This window comes from Chinchilla lanigera, unplaced genomic scaffold (assembly GCF_000276665.1).
Source record: "Chinchilla lanigera isolate Chin_1 unplaced genomic scaffold, ChiLan1.0 scaffold00010, whole genome shotgun sequence".
NCBI lineage: Eukaryota > Metazoa > Chordata > Mammalia > Rodentia > Chinchillidae > Chinchilla > Chinchilla lanigera.
Window position 1 is genome coordinate 16,376,164 of NW_004955411.1, and position 17,723 is coordinate 16,393,886.

General features: G+C 41.7%; 1 protein-coding gene across 5 annotated transcripts in view; it reads right to left on the reverse strand.

Moving 5' to 3' along the window:
• The window catches only part of Mdn1 (midasin AAA ATPase 1), a 143,603-nt gene that overhangs the window by 11,014 nt on the left and 114,866 nt on the right, over nucleotides 1-17,723 (reverse strand). For 2 of the 5 annotated variants that reach the window (XM_013510773.1, XM_013510771.1), the window contains exons 77-93: nucleotides 17,492-17,597; nucleotides 16,837-16,952; nucleotides 15,229-15,714; nucleotides 14,743-14,969; nucleotides 14,053-14,208; nucleotides 13,712-13,878; nucleotides 12,846-13,007; nucleotides 10,801-10,938; nucleotides 8,391-8,532; nucleotides 7,367-7,533; nucleotides 6,711-6,863; nucleotides 6,037-6,184; nucleotides 4,268-4,590; nucleotides 3,753-3,914; nucleotides 2,686-2,787; nucleotides 1,841-2,042; nucleotides 253-423 (exon numbers count right to left, since the gene is read on the reverse strand). In XM_013510773.1, coding sequence (XP_013366227.1) covers nucleotides 253-423; nucleotides 1,841-2,042; nucleotides 2,686-2,787; nucleotides 3,753-3,914; nucleotides 4,268-4,590; nucleotides 6,037-6,184; nucleotides 6,711-6,863; nucleotides 7,367-7,533; nucleotides 8,391-8,532; nucleotides 10,801-10,938; nucleotides 12,846-13,007; nucleotides 13,712-13,878; nucleotides 14,053-14,208; nucleotides 14,743-14,969; nucleotides 15,229-15,714; nucleotides 16,837-16,952; nucleotides 17,492-17,597 — 3,128 coding nt within the window. Of the gene's footprint in view, nucleotides 1-252; nucleotides 424-1,840; nucleotides 2,043-2,685; nucleotides 2,788-3,752; nucleotides 3,915-4,267; nucleotides 4,591-6,036; nucleotides 6,185-6,710; nucleotides 6,864-7,319; nucleotides 7,534-8,390; nucleotides 8,533-10,800; nucleotides 10,939-12,845; nucleotides 13,008-13,711; nucleotides 13,882-14,052; nucleotides 14,209-14,742; nucleotides 14,970-15,228; nucleotides 15,715-16,836; nucleotides 16,953-17,491; nucleotides 17,598-17,723 lie in introns of those variants that run through there. The other 3 variants (XM_013510772.1, XM_013510769.1, XM_013510774.1) reach the window with 2 other exon arrangements.

Sequence of the window (17,723 nt, forward strand, 5' to 3'; positions counted from 1 at the left end):
TGGAATTTTGAAATTGCAGTATCAACTTTCTGAGGTTTTCTTAAAGCATAGCATCCTGTTCACTCCACTTGTCCATCTTTCTACCCCAAACAAAATACGGCAAATTATTATTTGCTCAGGTAATTACCTGAGCCACGGGTTAGAACATGAAACAGAAAAGACCAGAGTAGACTACAGGCCAGAGAACTGACATCTCTAAGTCAGACAGCTGAAGCGGGGAGGGGAGAACTCCTGGGCACTAGCAGGACGTACCAGAACCTGCTGTGGTTCCTGACTTGACTTCCTCTGGCTTCAGCTGCTCCGTGTCCACTGCTCTAAGTTCTCCCTGCTCTTCCATATCCATGATGGCATCTTCTGTCTCCTCCTCCTCCTGATCCCTTCCGGACTCTTTTGCAGTCTGTTGTTGCTCCTTGCTGGCCACATCTGCAAAAAGTGCACATACATTACAAAGTTTAGGGTTTTGCAGAACGATGCAATGAGTGGGTGGCGGTAGCTGACACAATATAATTACACACATGACCACAGAAATAGTGTTTAACTGGGATTTTACTGGTATGACCACAAAATGAACTAGAATACTTTGGGCACACGAATCAGAAGAGCTAATGAAAATTATGACCCTCTGTCACCAACCTGTAGGGTAAGTGTAATTTATCAAAAGTGAAGAGTATTTAAACTGAGCATGGTGGTACAACCTGTAAATCCAGCACTGTGGGAGACTGAGGCAAAAAGATCACAAGTTTGAGGCCAGCCAAGGAAATTAGTGAGACAGTCTCAGGAAATTAAAAAAGAGCTGAGGAAGTTACCTCAGGCCAAAGGCCCTGGGTTCAATCCCCAGTACTACAAAAAATAAAAATGGTTTTAAAAAAAGGATCCCAGACCAACACTGGTATCGCTGCCCTGTCATCTTGGATAAATTGTTGATCTTCTTTGGCCTTGGTATGCTCACCTCTATAGACCTATCCTAGCTTATATGATTATTTGAGGAATTCCATGTTCATGCAGTGAAAGGCTCAGAAGCTTTTGACACAAAGCAAAAGGCTCAAAGTGTAGATAGGACTTCTAGACAGCATAGCTCAGTTAGAACAGTATTTTAGAACAATATTCCTCTCTGTGCCTGGACCAGGGCAGAAATCCACTTTCTGTCCCTTTCTGGTCATTTAGAGTGACAAATTCAAACACAAAGATCCATCATAGGCTCCTGCTGTATTAGGAGCTGACACACTGCCTACGATGGTAGGAGCGGGACCAATTATAAACAGTTTTTAATAAATGCTCTGAGTTCGAGTAAGAGTGGACAAAAAGACAAAAATAACCTACTGCAGAGGAGTTATTTTTATACTATCTTTATAGCTAGATATTATTACCACTAGTTTATACATGAGGAGTGAAACCACCAAGAGGACTAGAATCCTTTCTGTGCTAGAAAATTTTCTCCCTCACCTTTTCACTCATGAGTAAAAACACACAACTCAAGTTCATACCACCTACCACTGTAGAAAGCTACCTGGAGGTGACCATGAAAAAAGGTCTAGTAGGAAACCCTGAGATCAGCCAGAGGCTTAGATATGGCTAACTTCACAGGCTATTTGGAAGGCTTACTTTAAACTCAGGAACCCTGAGCATTTCCAGTTGGCTATGGATACCTTGATACCAAAACCAAACTGTACTTTTGCTTTAGAAAAATACTTTTTTATTTACTCTGTACTTATTTTGAAGTGAAAAATAGTTCAGAGAAACATTTCTTCTCCCTCCTAATTTGCCTGGCAAGCTCATAGTCATATAGCCTAAGCTTTCAGAGAGAGGTCAGTGAGCAAAAGAAGCACTTTCTGCATCATACCATAGGTCTGTGCGTCGTACGTATCACTGCCCTGTTTAATGTGCTCAAATGCATCTGCATCTTCCACCTGGATCTGAGGTTGGGATGGGCCCCGTTCAGCCTGGGTGTCATTATCCACAGTCCTCAGTCTCTTATGCACATGCTCGTTGTGATCACCCATGGAGCGTTCATTGTCAGCCTGCCCAGGTTTCCTTTTAAAACTCTGAAGGAAGAAACAAGGAAATTCATCAGAACCTTGTCTGTAATGACAAAAAGACATAAGAACCACAGTAAATTAGGTACAGTCATACAACAATGAAATTCAATGCAGCTATTAAAAAGGCTTATCTATTTTCATATCTAAAAAAGTGGAGAAATACACATGCACACATGTATCTATGTCCACAATACATATGAGAAAAATATCTCTAAAAGATGATAAAATTAGCAGCATCAATTTGCTCTGGGAATGGTCCCCTAGGTAGCTTGAGTAAAGGATAGCATACTTTTTTAGGGGATTTGTTTTTATATAGTAATTTCATGAGCATGAATTATACCTCATCTGAAAAAAACAAACAAACCAGTAACAGTGAAAAGAGGGACTGGTTGGTGCTGGACAGCAGGGAAACAGCACTGGGCTCTCAAGCTCCGCAGCAGAGCAGGGTGCGAGTGCAGAGAAGAAGCCCCAGTGACAAGTTTCCAGAGGGAGAACCTCGGTCCTCATCTGCTCAGTCAGGCTGTCATCACCGTGTCTGGTAGGGGAGCAAAGGTTGGGGGAATGGCATTTTTTTTTAATCTACTACATTTTACAGCATATTTTTCGACATGCAGATTTCACCTAAGTTTAGCTGAAGAGTAATACAAACCTGTGTATTTTTCCTGGTGTGTTTCTGGGAAGCCAACCGGGCAATAAAATTGGATTCGTGGCCTTCTGCCTGGTTTGCATCTGCAGCTCCACTTCCATGTTCCTAGGAAATCCAAACCATAAAAGAATGAGACGGAGAAGCTATTACAAATGCTGCTAACTGTGCTGCACGGAGTATTTCTCTCACCATCATGCTCATCTCAGAGCCAGGTGATCAGCCCTACCTACCTGGTTGCTCTGGAGCTCCTCCATGACTAAAGCCCACCTGGGACAGAAAAACAGGAGTGACAAGACCCAGGTCTAGGCTGTTCTCTCTGGTGCCCATGTTCTGCAAGGCTGATTGCCTGTCTACAAAAGCATAACATCTGACTCCAAAGAGAGGACAGACCTCAGAAACCAGCTTCATCAACCAGCCGAGCACCCTTCAATTTGTCATTTAAGTTCACTGAGGCTTACTTTGTTCAAATATAAAATGGAGAAAATAGCAAACACAACATTATCTATCTGGGGCTATTAGGGGAGCTGGTGAAGTAACGAAAATGCTTAGCACCTAATAGATGCTTAATGTATGAGGCTAATCAGCAAGTCCTCTGATATTCAGTGCTATTTAATGATGCAAACACCACCTGAACTGTGCTATACCAGAACACACTGCTAGGAGGTCAAGGAATAAAGTGCTTTGCTTTTTAAACTAAAATGTTTAGAAGCCTAGTGAAGTGCAAGGAAAAGTGAAGTACCCTTAGACACACAGGTGCATAAAGTCTGAATTAACCCTTGCTTCTTCAGAAGCTTTCTGAGAAACAGTATGAACCAGATTTTCCTATTGAGAACCACCAGTCTAGTAACTTTTCCTTATTAAGTAAACCACTTAAATAAGCCTGTAGCAAATGTTCTGAGATTTGTCCTGAGGCAGATGAAAGTATGTATGCAATAATTTTCTCCAAAAATGGGAGATAAGCTCTTAGACATCAACAATAACATAAAAGATCGCACATAAACCAATGATGGCTAAAGAATATGATTTCCAACAGGAAGAGGCGGCAGGCCCAGGCAGTGAAGATGGGGTACCTCCTTCCCCTGCTCCTTCTCAGGTGCAGCTCCAGCCAGCTCCATGGCCTGTGCGCTCTGCACGTTCTCCACATCAGTCTGCCCACAGGATGCGTGTTCCTTCCTCTCGGCAGCTTCGGGCACCTGCTCCTCTGGGTCAGACGTCTCTCCCTCTTCTTTTGGCTTCAGCAAAGAAATTACACAGCATTAAATGTAGTGGGAGATAAACACGAGGTAGGAGTCTGTGCAGCAAGCAGGCTCCCAACTCTGTAGGAACAGAACGGCCAGAGAGGATCTTTCAACAGAACCTTAGAACTCCTTTGCAGAGCCACCCAGAAGAGATTCTACATAACTGGGAATAAAGTATTTTCTCCTTTTTTTTCTTTTTGAGACAGGCTCACTCTAATTCAGGATGGCCTCAAACTTGTGGCAATCCTCCTACCTCAGCAACCCAAGTGCTGGGATTACAGGTGTGTGCCACCACACCCAGCTCTTCCCCATTTTTAACTGAAGAAAAAGCCATACACCCATAATACCTGGGGCTGGAGACCTTGGTCAACAGGGATGCTATTTTCTCCCCCTTCCTCGGTATCTTCCCTGTCCTCTTCCTCCAGAGCTTGCTGCGGCTCCTCTGAGTTTTCTTCAGGGTGCTCAGTACTGTCTTTGTCCTGCTCATCAGCTCCTGTGTCCATCTCCTCCTCCCCTTCCACCTTGTCATCGCCACGGGGGTTTTCCTCAGGCCTGTGTGGATCTTCACCTTCATTCCGGTCAGCCTCAGTCTCTTCATACATTTCCTCAGTTTCATGACCTGCTTCTTCTGTATCCACTGATTTTTCTTTGATCTCCAATGGGTTCTCTTCTGGGTGGATACAACAAAAAAGGAACTCAGAATTTTTAAAACTTGTAATTTCTTAAGCTGGGAAGTAATTATGCAAAGATTATTGTCCTGTAAGCCAGGGACTGCCAGAATACAGCCCAAAGGTCAAACCTGGGCTTCCACGTTTCTGTCAGGGAAGTTTTGCTAGAACACGGCCACCTCCATGTTGCCCTCCACCATTGTGTGCTGTCTACAACTGCTTTCACACTGCAACTACGGACCTGAGTACATGCACCAGCACATTTACGGACTGCAAAGCCTAAAATATTTGCCTTGTATTTTATAGAAAAAGTCTGCCCACCCTTGCTCTAAATTATACTCTCATGTCACACACAATCATTTCAATAAAAGTAATCCACTTAAAAAATCATGCACTGAAAAACCCCAATAGGAAAATAAAATGGAAGTTTAATGCTCAGTTTATCAGTGCTGTTATTAATCAGTGTCATTCTTTATCACACACAGAAAATATACCTCACATTCAAATGGAAACAATCTTATTTGCATATGTTTTGTTTATTAAGAGATTTGCTTTTCTACACTTTGGTTGTTCAGAAATCAGTTAATTTCATTAGCAAGTAATTTAAAATAAACTGTTCCTTAGTATGTGTACACAAATATCCTATGTGAGTCTGGATACTTCAAAGTACATAGCTTATTATACTGTCAGTGGGTTAATCTTAATTTTAGGCTTCCTTGGTTGCTGACTCCAGGGATTCAGTCAGATTCCAAAATTGCATTTTTATATAAATGGTACTGCTTACTCATTCTTCTTTACTTTGCTGGTTTTGTTCCAATATGGTATCTCTATCTTTAAAAATAGCTTTATGAAGTATGTAACCCATTCACATCAGTGAGGCTAACTTACATCTCTGTCTGCTGAACTAATCAGCATGAATGGGGACCCTTCATTGTGGGGGCCTCTTGCACAGTACTATTCTCCACAGAGCACTCCCTAGGGGGTCACCAGGGTTGAAAAGTTGATAACAAAGGCATTGGTTACTATCTTGCACATGGATTTTCTTGGATTTGTTCAGTCTCATTCCATAATATAATGACTTCGTATTTCAGAATAAACACGTAACAGTCAATAACCAAAATCATCATTTCCCTGAAAAAACTAACTGGGCTACAAGAGAAGCTTGGGCACACACCAAGGCTGCATTAGTGTTGATGTCAACCCACAAGACGGGCACATAGCAATAGTTTTGGAGAGATGGAGCTGTGTGTAGCGACATACCACCAGGGCACAGCAATGCTAAGATCTAGGACAGAGGTATCAGATCTGCTAGCTTGTGAGCTTTGAGCTGCAGGTCTACTCAAATGAGAAACATAAATGAAAAGCAGTTTTTTCAAATCAAGACTGGGCTAGCCAAACAATACATATGAACTGGCTCTGACACTCCTTGGGTTTTTGAACAAACTTACCTTCTCGCTCCTCATTGTCTGTGTCCTCACCAGCATTCTGGTCTTCACTGTCAAGGTTCAAGTTATCTGGAAGGTCCAAGGCCTCAGGTTCTGGCAGCTTTTCGTGACTGCCATGGTAAGGGTCCACCTCATTCTCATCATATTCTCTCTTTGGGGTAATAAGGAAAACAAGAATTGCCAGTATTGTGTTAAACAAAACAAAACAAAACAAAACACAGAGAAAGAGCTTTTAAAAAAATACAATATACAAGAAATTATTTATACCACACCGAAAGAATGCCATGTCTCTCTTCCCTAAAATACCAGCATACTTTAGTATTTTAATAATATTTTTAGGTCTTTTGTGTTAGAATTTCAAATTTCACCTTCTGTTAGGTTTTCCAAGGATAACAGGCCCTGTGTTACTTTAATCTCAAAGAAGGAATTTATGAGAATAAAGGATAACAAGTTTTAGCTTTAACTATAGCACAAGTCCAAATACCATGTATACCACCTCATCAGTAACCATTATTTTATGTCCTTTTAAGAGCTTTTGTTGCACATTTCTTTTATAAAGCAATGGGAGGGAAATGGGTGACTAGGGAAAAAAATGTCCTGAAACACTTGAAGAATTATGCAAAGCTGGGGTCGTGGTCTTGCGACAGTAGAGAAGATGAGTTTCAAATCCTTGTTACCTCATCTATTTGTTCATTAATTTTGTCTTGGCCTTGTCCACCATCATCAGATTCTGCTTCTTCTTTTTCTTCTTTCTTCTTTTGCTGGTTTTTATTTTTGTCCAAATTTCCAGCATCCAAGTTGTCATCTTTAGCAACAAGTTCAGAGTCTTCCTACATGTTAAAGTAGGAAAAATAACTTCATCATAATCAATCCAAGAAACTGCTCTGCATGAATTCATTCTGTTTAATGTTGCTCCTTAGACCTGGATAATTTCTGCCTACTAGATGTACCCCACAGACATATGCACGACTTCCAGGACGACTCAAGTCTCCCCAGACTGCAACAACTATTGAGTGGTGGTGTGATTATTAGAGGCATCACACTCTGTAACTGCCTGTGACCTGAACTGGGAGCCAGAGAACTTCAGTAACCAACGAGAGAATCAGTTTAGAGAACTGTACTAAATCTTAACTTCCCTCCTCCATAAAACAAGGGATAACTCATGTCAGCTACTCTTCCAGCTCTACATACAATCAATGAGGTTAGAGAGAAAAGGAAAAAAAGGGAAGGAAGAGAAGAAGAAAAAGAAAAGGAAGAACAGTAAGTGAAGGCGGTAGGAAGATTACCTCTTCTCTCAGCCTGTGAACTTTGGAGATAGGAAAATCTTTAATACCTCATCCATTCCTGGACCTGTTTCTTCAGTTTTATTGTCTTCTTCATCTTCTTCATCGTCATCACCCCAAAGTCTCTCATCTAGTTTGTCAGCTTCCTCACCATTGAGATCGCCCATCTGTTTATCCAGTTCTCCATCCTCACTATCTGATTTATCATCATCCTCTTCTGAAAAGGAAGGTACAGAGCTTAGGCAGATTCCCCAAACTAACCCGGTCCTCTGTGTATATAAAAGGCACACGGCCACTTCTTGGCAAGCATCCCCTGTGGGATTTACTTCAGTTCTGCTGTATTCTGCACAGTGGAGGAGTAAGACTGAAATGTGTGAGTAAACGCTAAGCAGAGTGCTGTCAGGCCATCACGGTCTGACGCTGGGGGGAACTGCCCATTATGGGACTCAGCAAGCTCACTGAGCTTCACTCAGACCTCTGGAGTGACAGATGGGATTGGGTGATTTGTGAGTCATCCCCTCCCATCTCCAAAAACTGATACCTATGATTTCATCAAACATCTAAAACAGACTACAGAGCTGCACATGGTCTGTGTGATATATATATATACCGTAAGTGGAAAAAAACACATCAGAATTTATTAAGTGACTTGAGTGCTAGGCCTAAAGGGTCTCTTTTCTTTCTTACAGGTTCATTCCAACAGCTGTTTATTATACTTGTAAGGAAAGCTCATTTTTAAAAAACTACCGAGAACAACTTGCTTGAGGTTGATGGTCACTATACTGGAGAGGGAAACTTGCCCTTTGGGATTCTCCCCAGGAGGGCACTGCGGAGCCGCCACAGCTAATACGAGGCAGCCAGGACATCAATCGGTCTCTTAGCACTCAAGAAGGGTCTGCAGAACTCTGCCTCAGTGGGACACTGACAGTAGAGAGAGCTGCTGAGGTTACCACATGCAGTTATACAAGGAACCAGAGTTTTTCAAGGGACTGCAACAGGCCTACTGAGAACCTGTAATTTCCTAGATAGAACGCTTATGCTTTCCGAAGTAAGACTAAGGGAACAATCTCACACCTTGTTCTTCAAGCTCCCCATCATGCATTTTCCCTTCAAAGTCCTCTGACATCTCGATGGCATTATCCTCGCCCTTAATATTAGATTTTGAGTCAGGCTCTTCATTGTCCTTTTCTTGACCCTTCTGAAATGAATCTTCTACCTGTATCAAAAAGCATTACACAAAACATAAAAAGAAGTTTTAACTTTCCTATGATTTACTTTAGTTCTATAATGTAAGCGCCAAGGTTAATAGTGTAAAAGTATTCTGGGGCGAGAAAAAGAACCAACAGTCACATGCAGTAATTTACAGAAAGCTTGTTTGAATTTCTCAAGTTAACTTTCACTTTACTGCTTTTCTGATCAGAGTATGGGACTTTGTTCATGTTTTTTTCACAAGAGTTAATAAAATTTTTTTTTTAAATTCCAAAGATATATTAAAAGAGTATGTATTGCTTTCTAAAATTAAAACAAAATTCTACTGTTATCCAAATCTTTCATTTTATCACTTTGATCACTGAAAGACAAGATGACACTCCACAGTAAATATAATTAACTTTTCTTTAATGGTACCATAGTTTCCTTAATTGTCTTCTGCTAAATATTTGAATCATCTTATAATTTTCAGCATTATATAATGAACATCCTTGTATAAATATATACGCTCATATACTTATTTATCTTTGACCCTTACTAACATTTCTGTAAGGAAACATGGGATTACTGGGTGAAGTAATATATTGCCAAATTTTCTGGTAGCTTTTTACCCCACTTAAGGTTTATTTTGGATCGTACTTTTCTACCAAGTTTCACTTTTTAAAAAACTTAATTTCTTTTCATTAAGGAAAGTAGTATAATTAAGTAAAAAATACAGAAAAGTCAAAATAACAAAGACAGAGTTCCACCATATAAACACTAACAATGCCCTTTTAGCTTTTAATTTCTTTGTAGTTTTTCCTGCCAAAAAAGAGAAATAAAATGGGATTTGTTTTTGTTGTTGTTTTTTCCAAAAAATAGCTGTAATTAGAACTGGTTATTTTTATGTGCTCATTTTGGCACTGGTTTTTCAACAGCTGTAACCACAGACTTAAATACAACTTTATGATCTGATTTAGACTTAGAATCTAAGTGATAAAAAATTTAGTTTTTATTTCCTCAGGTAACAGCTGATTAATCTAAGTAACTAATACACTGTTATGGTTTAATCTAAAATGGCTCCCAGCAGCACAGTGGCACACGCCTGTAATCCCAGCCCTTGGGAAGCTGAGGAGGATCACCATGAGTTCGAGGCCAGCCGGGTTACACAGTAAGTTCAAGGCTTGCCTGAACTACATAGTGAGACCCTGTCTCAAAAAAATTTTAAAAAATTGAGTTAACTCCCAAAGCCTCGTGTGTCTGAAAGGTGACTGGATGATGGGGTGGTAGAGCTGCCTTGCTGCTGCGAGGCAGGGTCTGATATGAGGGGATGGGTCACAGGGGACATGGACTAGCTCCCCCCTCTCTCTCTAGACTTCCAGAATGCCATGCCCTTAGCAGCTTTTCTCCACTCAGGTCCTCCTCCCATGCTAACAACAACGCGAAGACCACAGTTTCTAAGCTGTGTGCCAAACACGCCTCTCCTCCTGTAAGGCTATCATGCTTTATGTCCCAGCGACCAGGAAGGTAACTAAGACATGTCGCGGATGGGCTGAGCATTCTAAAAGGCAACGCAACAATCATCATAGTCATAGCACTTGAACGTTTTAAAGGCATTCTTTTTTTTGGTTTTTCTCCGGTACCGGGAACCGAACTCACGACCTTGCGCTTGCCAGGCAGGCGCTTTTGCCGCTGAGCTAAATCCCCAGCCCCTTAAAGGCATTCTTGATTCTAACCAAAGGAGGCTATGTGTTTTAACATTTTAACATGTTTTAAAGACAATGACAAAATCTATTAACAGTAAATGGTGCCATTATTGTTTAATGCAGTTATCATTATAATAGCTAATCTTTTTATCCTTATAAATACTACTACCAAAAAATATGAGAAAATATCTACCTACTTAAAAAAAAAATGTAAGCCAGGCATGGTGGCACACACCTGTAATCCTAGCACTCAGAAGGCCAGCCTAGGCTCTATAATGAGTTCAAGGCCAGCCTGAACTAAAAGCAAGACCCTGTCTCCAAAACAAACAAATAAACAAACCAAAGCTGTAAGTCATTCCCTCCAAAACTATGTAATCAATGACTGGGTTACAAAAGTCCTCCCTGTGGCTCTTAGGCCTTTTATTTATACCCACTACTCAAAACATTAATACCCTTGGGCTCCACAGGTCAGGGTGAAAACCATTAACACTGCACAACTACATATATGTATAACTGAGATATTGAAAAGGGAAAGGCAAAGGGGGTCAGCATTTGTAAACTGCATACTACTGCATGCATGTGAAACCTACCTGCTCTTCACTTTCTATCCTATCACTCACGTCCTTCGTGCCCTCGCCTTCTCCAAGGCCACCTCCCTCATAGTCGTGGAATTCCGTTGCTCCCTCTCCTGATGAGTCTTCCATAAATTCTTTAGGCAGGCAAAATCCCTTGGGGAAAAAATGGACAGAAGGGTTAGGCACAAATGCAATTTTTAGAAAGTGCTTAAAGTCCTATCACAGGAAAAATAAAAAACAAAGGCTCAGTTATTTTTATTTTTCTGGTTATCTTAAACCTGCGCAAGTACAGGAGACCTCAGACATTCTCTTCTTTGTGGTTAACAGTCGCTAGGCAGTTGACTCTAGACTCTAGCACAGGTAAGATGTCACTCTGCCGGTATGAAAGTTTGAATGGTGTATACTAAAAGGAGGAAACCGAGGAGGAAGTCAGTGAGCTAGGACAGAATGGGGTCTAGAGAGAAGAACACAGACCTGCTAACAAGTCCGCAGGGTCACCCAAACTGTTTCATATCCAAAAATAGTCTGAAAAGAAAAAACCACTAGCCTGTGGGAAAAAGGTAAACAGAGAAAGTAATATATGAAAGACTTGCAATCCAAAGAGAAAAAAAAAATGTTATCAAGATATTTCTCAATCTTAGGATGAAAATGTACTTAAAAAAATAAGCTGCCAATTTGGTTACTTGTTTTTTCACTGAGCTATATTAAAAGAACCATGTTTGGATGTAGGCAGGAGGAGAGTCAAAAGGACGTTCAGGACAATCACTGCAGTAACTACACTGGGACAGCCTCTGGGCTGCCACACATCATCGGTGCAGAGCTTTCCCATGCTCAGATGCCCACCTGGAACCAGACCAAAGTTATTTCAGAGCCTGTCAGATGAGCCCAGCTGTGCAAAGGGACAAACGCAGCTGACCTAGATCTCAAGGCATCCTTGTCTTATCTCTGACAGCTTACTGACTGGCTTATAAAGAGGGGACAAACCTGAGAAGCACTTATAATTCAACAGGTACAAACATATTTGTGAGACACTGAGCTTGCCTCTTACTTTTTAACTCTTTACAGTATTTCAGACTAGACTAAAAATTTCTGAGTGTTATAAGAACCCCAGACCCCATCTTCAGTTTGTAAATTCATTATCTTCCACAAATGAATCTCATTTGTATTGTACTTATTTGGAAAAAAATTAGAACACTAAAGAAGCAAAAAAAATAACCAGGCATGATGGCACATGCCTGTAATCTCAGTACTTAGGAAGCTGAGATAGGAGGAACACCTCGAGTTCAAGGCCAGCCTGGGCTACACAGTGAGTCCAAGACCAGTCTGTACTATGTAATGAGACCTTGTCTTAAAAAACCAAAAAAATTTAAAAATTTAAAAAATAACAAAAAGGATGAAACAAAATAACTTATATACTCATTGCAAGGTAGTTCTCACAAAAAATGCTAACAAACTCAGGCAAACTCCATCTCACTTATGAAGTGAGTTCTGGAAAGGTTACATGATGAACTGAGGCGTCCAAGAATAGGACACCCCTATGACTGGACCTGCCATGCCCTGCTGTGTCTTTCAGAATTCACTGTCTCCTATGCCTTGAATTTCAAGGGCAGGGTCTATAATCTCTAAGTCTTTGGTGCTTTTCACAGTACTGAGTACATGGCTGAATGAATTAGTGACTTCCTTATTGAAGAAGAACCCTCCTCCTGATACCAAGAGCTCCTTTATTATTTCATCTTAATCAAATATAACTAGCTTAAAGAAAGTTACACTAAGGACTGATCCCACAGGTCAAGGTCAGGAAGTTCAAACTGGGAGCAAGGGAGGGAAGGGTGTGCTGGCAGAAAGCAGTGGCCTACAGTTAGCACCTGTAGTCTAGGAACTCAATGCGGGTGGTCTGCAAGGTCTGATACTTTACTGGAAACAGCATGACGAAGGTACTAAACAAAGCCCTAAAAACTTAACAGTGAGAGCAAGTCACCTGCTATTTGTGACAGTCCAAACTAAAAGTCCACCGAACCCGACACTGAGGGATCCTTGCTCTTCATGTGAACAGTCCTTACCTTCTGGGCAAGCTCCGTGAAGACCTGGGCAAGCACAGAAAGCAGCTTTGCAGTACTCCGGTGAGTCGCCAATGATATGGTCAGGAAGAAGAGGACAAGGTCTGAGAAGCTGCAGAGCATTGGCATCAGGCGCACCAGCAGGCAGCAGAACTGGCTGAAGAGCTAGGGACAGACAAGACAACCAACAGGCCAGCTGACACCACTGTTCTTTGGGGTGATTAATACTGTTCTAGAACTAGGGGCAACGGCTGTACAACTTTATAAATGTGAAAAATGTCGTGTGTTTTTATATATCCTCTCCCATAACTCAGTTGATTTCTTCCTTATATACACAAACTCACAAAAGTACACTTAAAAGCTCAGTTACTTTAGTCTCACTTAGTTTACAGTGCTTTCGATAAAATATTTATAAAGAAATTCTGTTAGAAAATCCAAGTTGGAATTAAAGCAGTGCTAACATACAATGAATGTCCTACAAAGTAAGTTCTCTCTCTGGACTGAATTCAGATACTGTAACTTACTCTGCTAGCTTACTGTGAAGGGAATGGGCTTTTCAGAGGATGCCTATTAAGTCTTGATAGCAGCAACATCCCCATCAACATCAAATACCTGAGAGTCCATAACTGAGATATGAAAGAATCCGGAAATAACTTGTTTGTTTTGCAAACACGCAACTCACAATTGCAACCCTTAGCAAACCCCAAACTTTTCTCAAAGCTTCTCAATGATGTTTACATTTATAAGTAAACTAAATTCTTAGTGATTCTGAGGCATGCTTTGGGACTCTCACATGGACAGATGAGGGCCACTCTGCCTTTGCTTAGGTGATTCTCAAAAGAACAAGCTTGTAAAAAGCAGTTGATTACCACGTGCTTTGATGCTGTGCCATCTTCTCCGTATGATTTTAGTCTCTCCAATAGCTCAGAGACAGCAGAAATTATTTTCTGCACATGCAAAGTGCTCACATCAGCCCAGAAGTCATCCTCTAAGAGTTTCGTTAGATGTCCTGGTTGCAGCCTCTCAACGTCTGCTCCTGCTTTCATTCACAAAAAATAACACAGTGAACAACAGAAAATAACCTCTCCATCTCTACTCATGCACTCATCTATTTCTAACATGTATCCTTAACTACTTAGTTACACAAATAAACCATTAAGAAACAGATCAACTGCAAAGCTAATTTCCGTCTGATTTTAATTAAACATACCGTCTTCTTCTTGTGGTCCTTTCTGGGCAGTGCTCTCCTCTGCTTTTTTACTACTTCTTTCTGCTAAGTTCTGGATGGCACAAAGAATGGCCCGGATGGCAGTTTCCATTTGCTCTGAAAAATCTTCCACAAAGCTTTCATCCAACATTTGGGTTGCTGATTAGAAATGTGGTACAAAACAAACAGAAAACAATCATCACTTCCTTCGGTGCCTCTGGAAATCATTGACAACACTCATTTGTTATTTTAACAACTGGTTACCAGGTAAGCAAGCACTTACTTTAGTGAGCCACATTATCAAGCTACACTGGATGCAAACCTGTTTAAGACATATTCCTTGCCTAGATGAACCTACAAGTTTATCACTCTACATTAAGCAATTTGTGAAAAGAACACCCCCCCAAAGGAAAATAAATTAAGACAGTATGTCTGCCTTAGTCCAGGAATCAGCCCCAGGCTAAAAACTGGTACACACAAGTGAGCCTGTGCTGCCTTCCTATACATTCCTACTACTAAGTGTGTGACATAATGACCACCCAAAGACAAGGCATTCAAACAAATGAGGAAAAGAAGGTTCAGCTGTGGATTCTAACCACACTTTCCTGCCTTGGGACCCCAGAAAGGTATAGCAAATCTGTAAGACATCATACTTCTGTGATGGACTTTCACTTCTTTATGAACAGTCCTTACCTTCTTGGCTGCTTGAAGTGAGTAAATGTGTTTTCCAAGTAGCAAAGTCACCCACAGCTTTATCGATTTCCCTTTTTACATATTCTATGCTTTCAACTAATGCCATTTGTGGATCTGTTTGCTCAACCTCCGCTCCTGGAACGATGAACAAGGACTCTAGGCCTTGCAAATGAGCTGACACCTGGGACAGGCAAGTGAGCCCAGAAGAGCAAACTTCAAAATCTTTCCTGCAACAGCAATGCCACAGTGTTGAAAGGAAGGGATGTAATACAAACACACACACCCCCTCCCTCCAACCCCTACACTGTACACAGAGCAAAACTCCTGGTATCTGGAGGTTTACAGCAAGGTATTTGACACAAAGTAGCATGCAAGTCCCACTGACCAGCAGAGGACTGAAGCACAATTTTCTCATAATTTTATCTGAGAACTGAATACTGACTGAATACTCAGGCACACAAAGAGTAAATACATAGAGACACTCACCAAGAATGAAAGAGAGTCTCACAAGCCTGCTGCCTAATTTTGTCGACATCAGTTTTCACTGTTCTAATGGTTTTCAGCATCTCTGTTATCCTTGCTGTCGACTCTTGCCAAAGCTGGTCCTGTTTACGCATCCGGCAACCAGAGGGCAGTTGAGTTCCAGGTACTGGGGATGGGTAGCCCACATCAGAGGGAATTATGTCTGGCACTGCTCCAGAGAGCTGTTCCTTGGTGAGTTCCAGTCTTTCCAGGTGGAGGGCGCAAGGGTGGCCCTGCACTGCAGCTTGATCGTGGCCTGCGGCCAGCCCTGCACTGGGACAACACTGGAAGAGCCAGGAGAGCTGCTCAAGCAGAATTTGGCTCTGCATGGCCAGATGCTGTAGCCGCTCCGTCCACTGCTGCACACCATCCTGAGGTGGGAAGGCCACAGGGTAGACCAGGGGCCCTGTCAGTCTGCTGTGGATCTCCTGCACACAGCTGAGAAGGTTCCTATGCGAATAAACCCGTTGGAAAACACAATGGCACCTTGAACAATGTCACCATGTTGTTTTTAACAATAATTTTTCTTTTTGTAGCTTCTGAAGAAGCACGAGCTTTTCCATGTAATTAAAGAAGGGTTGGGCTTATTGCTTAGTAAAGAGTGCTTACCTAGCATGTAAGAAGCCCCAGGTTTGATCCCCAGCACCCCTACACACGTTCCCCCAAATACGTGAGTCTGTTCAAACACCTCCCAAAGTATTTAAACACATCCTTCAGTCTTTCAAGAGAGGTATCAAAACTCATGTCTTGTCATCTGACCCGTAAGAGTCCACATAACCTCCACTGCAGTGATTTCAATCATCTATCACCTAGTAAATGTTTGTACTTTGCTAAATAAACCCTAGTGAATGCAGCGAAAGTTACATGAAGCCAAAGTGAACACAGTCTGGAAACACTACCTCTCAGCCCAGAATCCAGTAAGTGAAATGACGACAGCCTTCCTGTTTTCACTGAGAAACTTTATGTATAGCTCAGGAAACTGCCAGCTGGTGATCCCAAAAGACTAAAAGAAGCAGACCTCAAATCTTACTTCTGTGCGGATACTACGATACCTGATACAATGAACACTACCTATCAGGCCAGAGCTATTTTCAGCCTCATTTTAGATCCACGTGTAGTTAACCCAGGACAATCTGACTTAGGCCTGTAATCACTCCTCAGGCATCATTCCCTCCAGAGGTATGGCCACATCATGGGGCACAGGGGAATCAGAGACATATCACCAAAACCATGTAGCAAGCGAGGCATGGTGGCATTAATCCCAGCACTCTGGGAAGCTGAGGCAGGAAGATCACAAGTTTGAGTACAGCCTGAGCAACGTAGTGAGATCCTGTCTCTAGATTAAAAAAAAGCCTGGGGATATAGTTCAGCACGAAGACCCTGGGTTCAATCCTCAGTACCACCAAAAAACACCCAAGCAGCTGGGCCAAGAGAAACCCTTTCTGCCTCTTTGGGCCTCAGGCTCATTTCACAGTTGACAGCAGTTTCTATTCTTCCCACCGTGTGCAGCAAATCCATGTGGCCTACACGGTACCTACTAATATATGCCACCAACTGAACTCTAGCTGATACCTGAGGATGATCCACCGCTCGGTCAGTGTTGTTAGGGAGCGTCGCTGTCGAATGAGTATCTTCATCAAATGTGCCGAGAACCCTTTGCACCTCTCAATGTTCCCCACGCCCATCTCCTGGCAGGGGGAGAAAAAGCATGCTGAGGATGCTGCTGGCAAAAACCACCCATGGAGGCTCAGCTAGAAAACTGTTTCACAGGACACTCTGTATGGTAGAGTCCCTTGCTTTTGTAATAAATTCTGGTGTGTTTAAAGGCAACACATTCGTCTTTTTTGAGCAGTGTTTCTCAGGTTACACTTCCAAGAGATCACTGAAATTCCATTAGCAGGAACTAGGATTAACATAAAAAAATTAATAGTCTTAATTCACAATGGAAAAAAGATTAAGATGGCATTCTCAGTAAGTTTTTATTGCGTAATTTTTCTTAAATAGTTGGTTCTAAGTACTAATAGAACTTCTTAGGAGATGCCTTATGATTTACCCCAAATTATAGCGGTTTATTGTATTTGGAGTACAATGATTTCCGCACCCTGCAAAGCTCAGTCACTTTCACTAATGGCTATTATCACTTAACAAGCTCTGACAATGTCACCCTGGGACATACTGACTGGAAGCCTTCCCTGGGCTCTGCAATTCCTACATTTTATCATTCTACCTTGGCAGGAGTTGCTAGGGCTGCATTAAGCCTGGTGTGCCGGGCAAGAGAGCGATAAAAATACTTCTGGCATCCATCCCACAAAGACGCAATTTCTGCAAGCAGCCTGGAAAGAAATCAACAATGAATTATTTTATTAAAACTACAATCGCCTATCCCAGATCCTAAAGACTGAAGAGACTGGTACAGCTGGTCACAACCACAGAGTCAACAGTCTAAGCAGATTTATTTC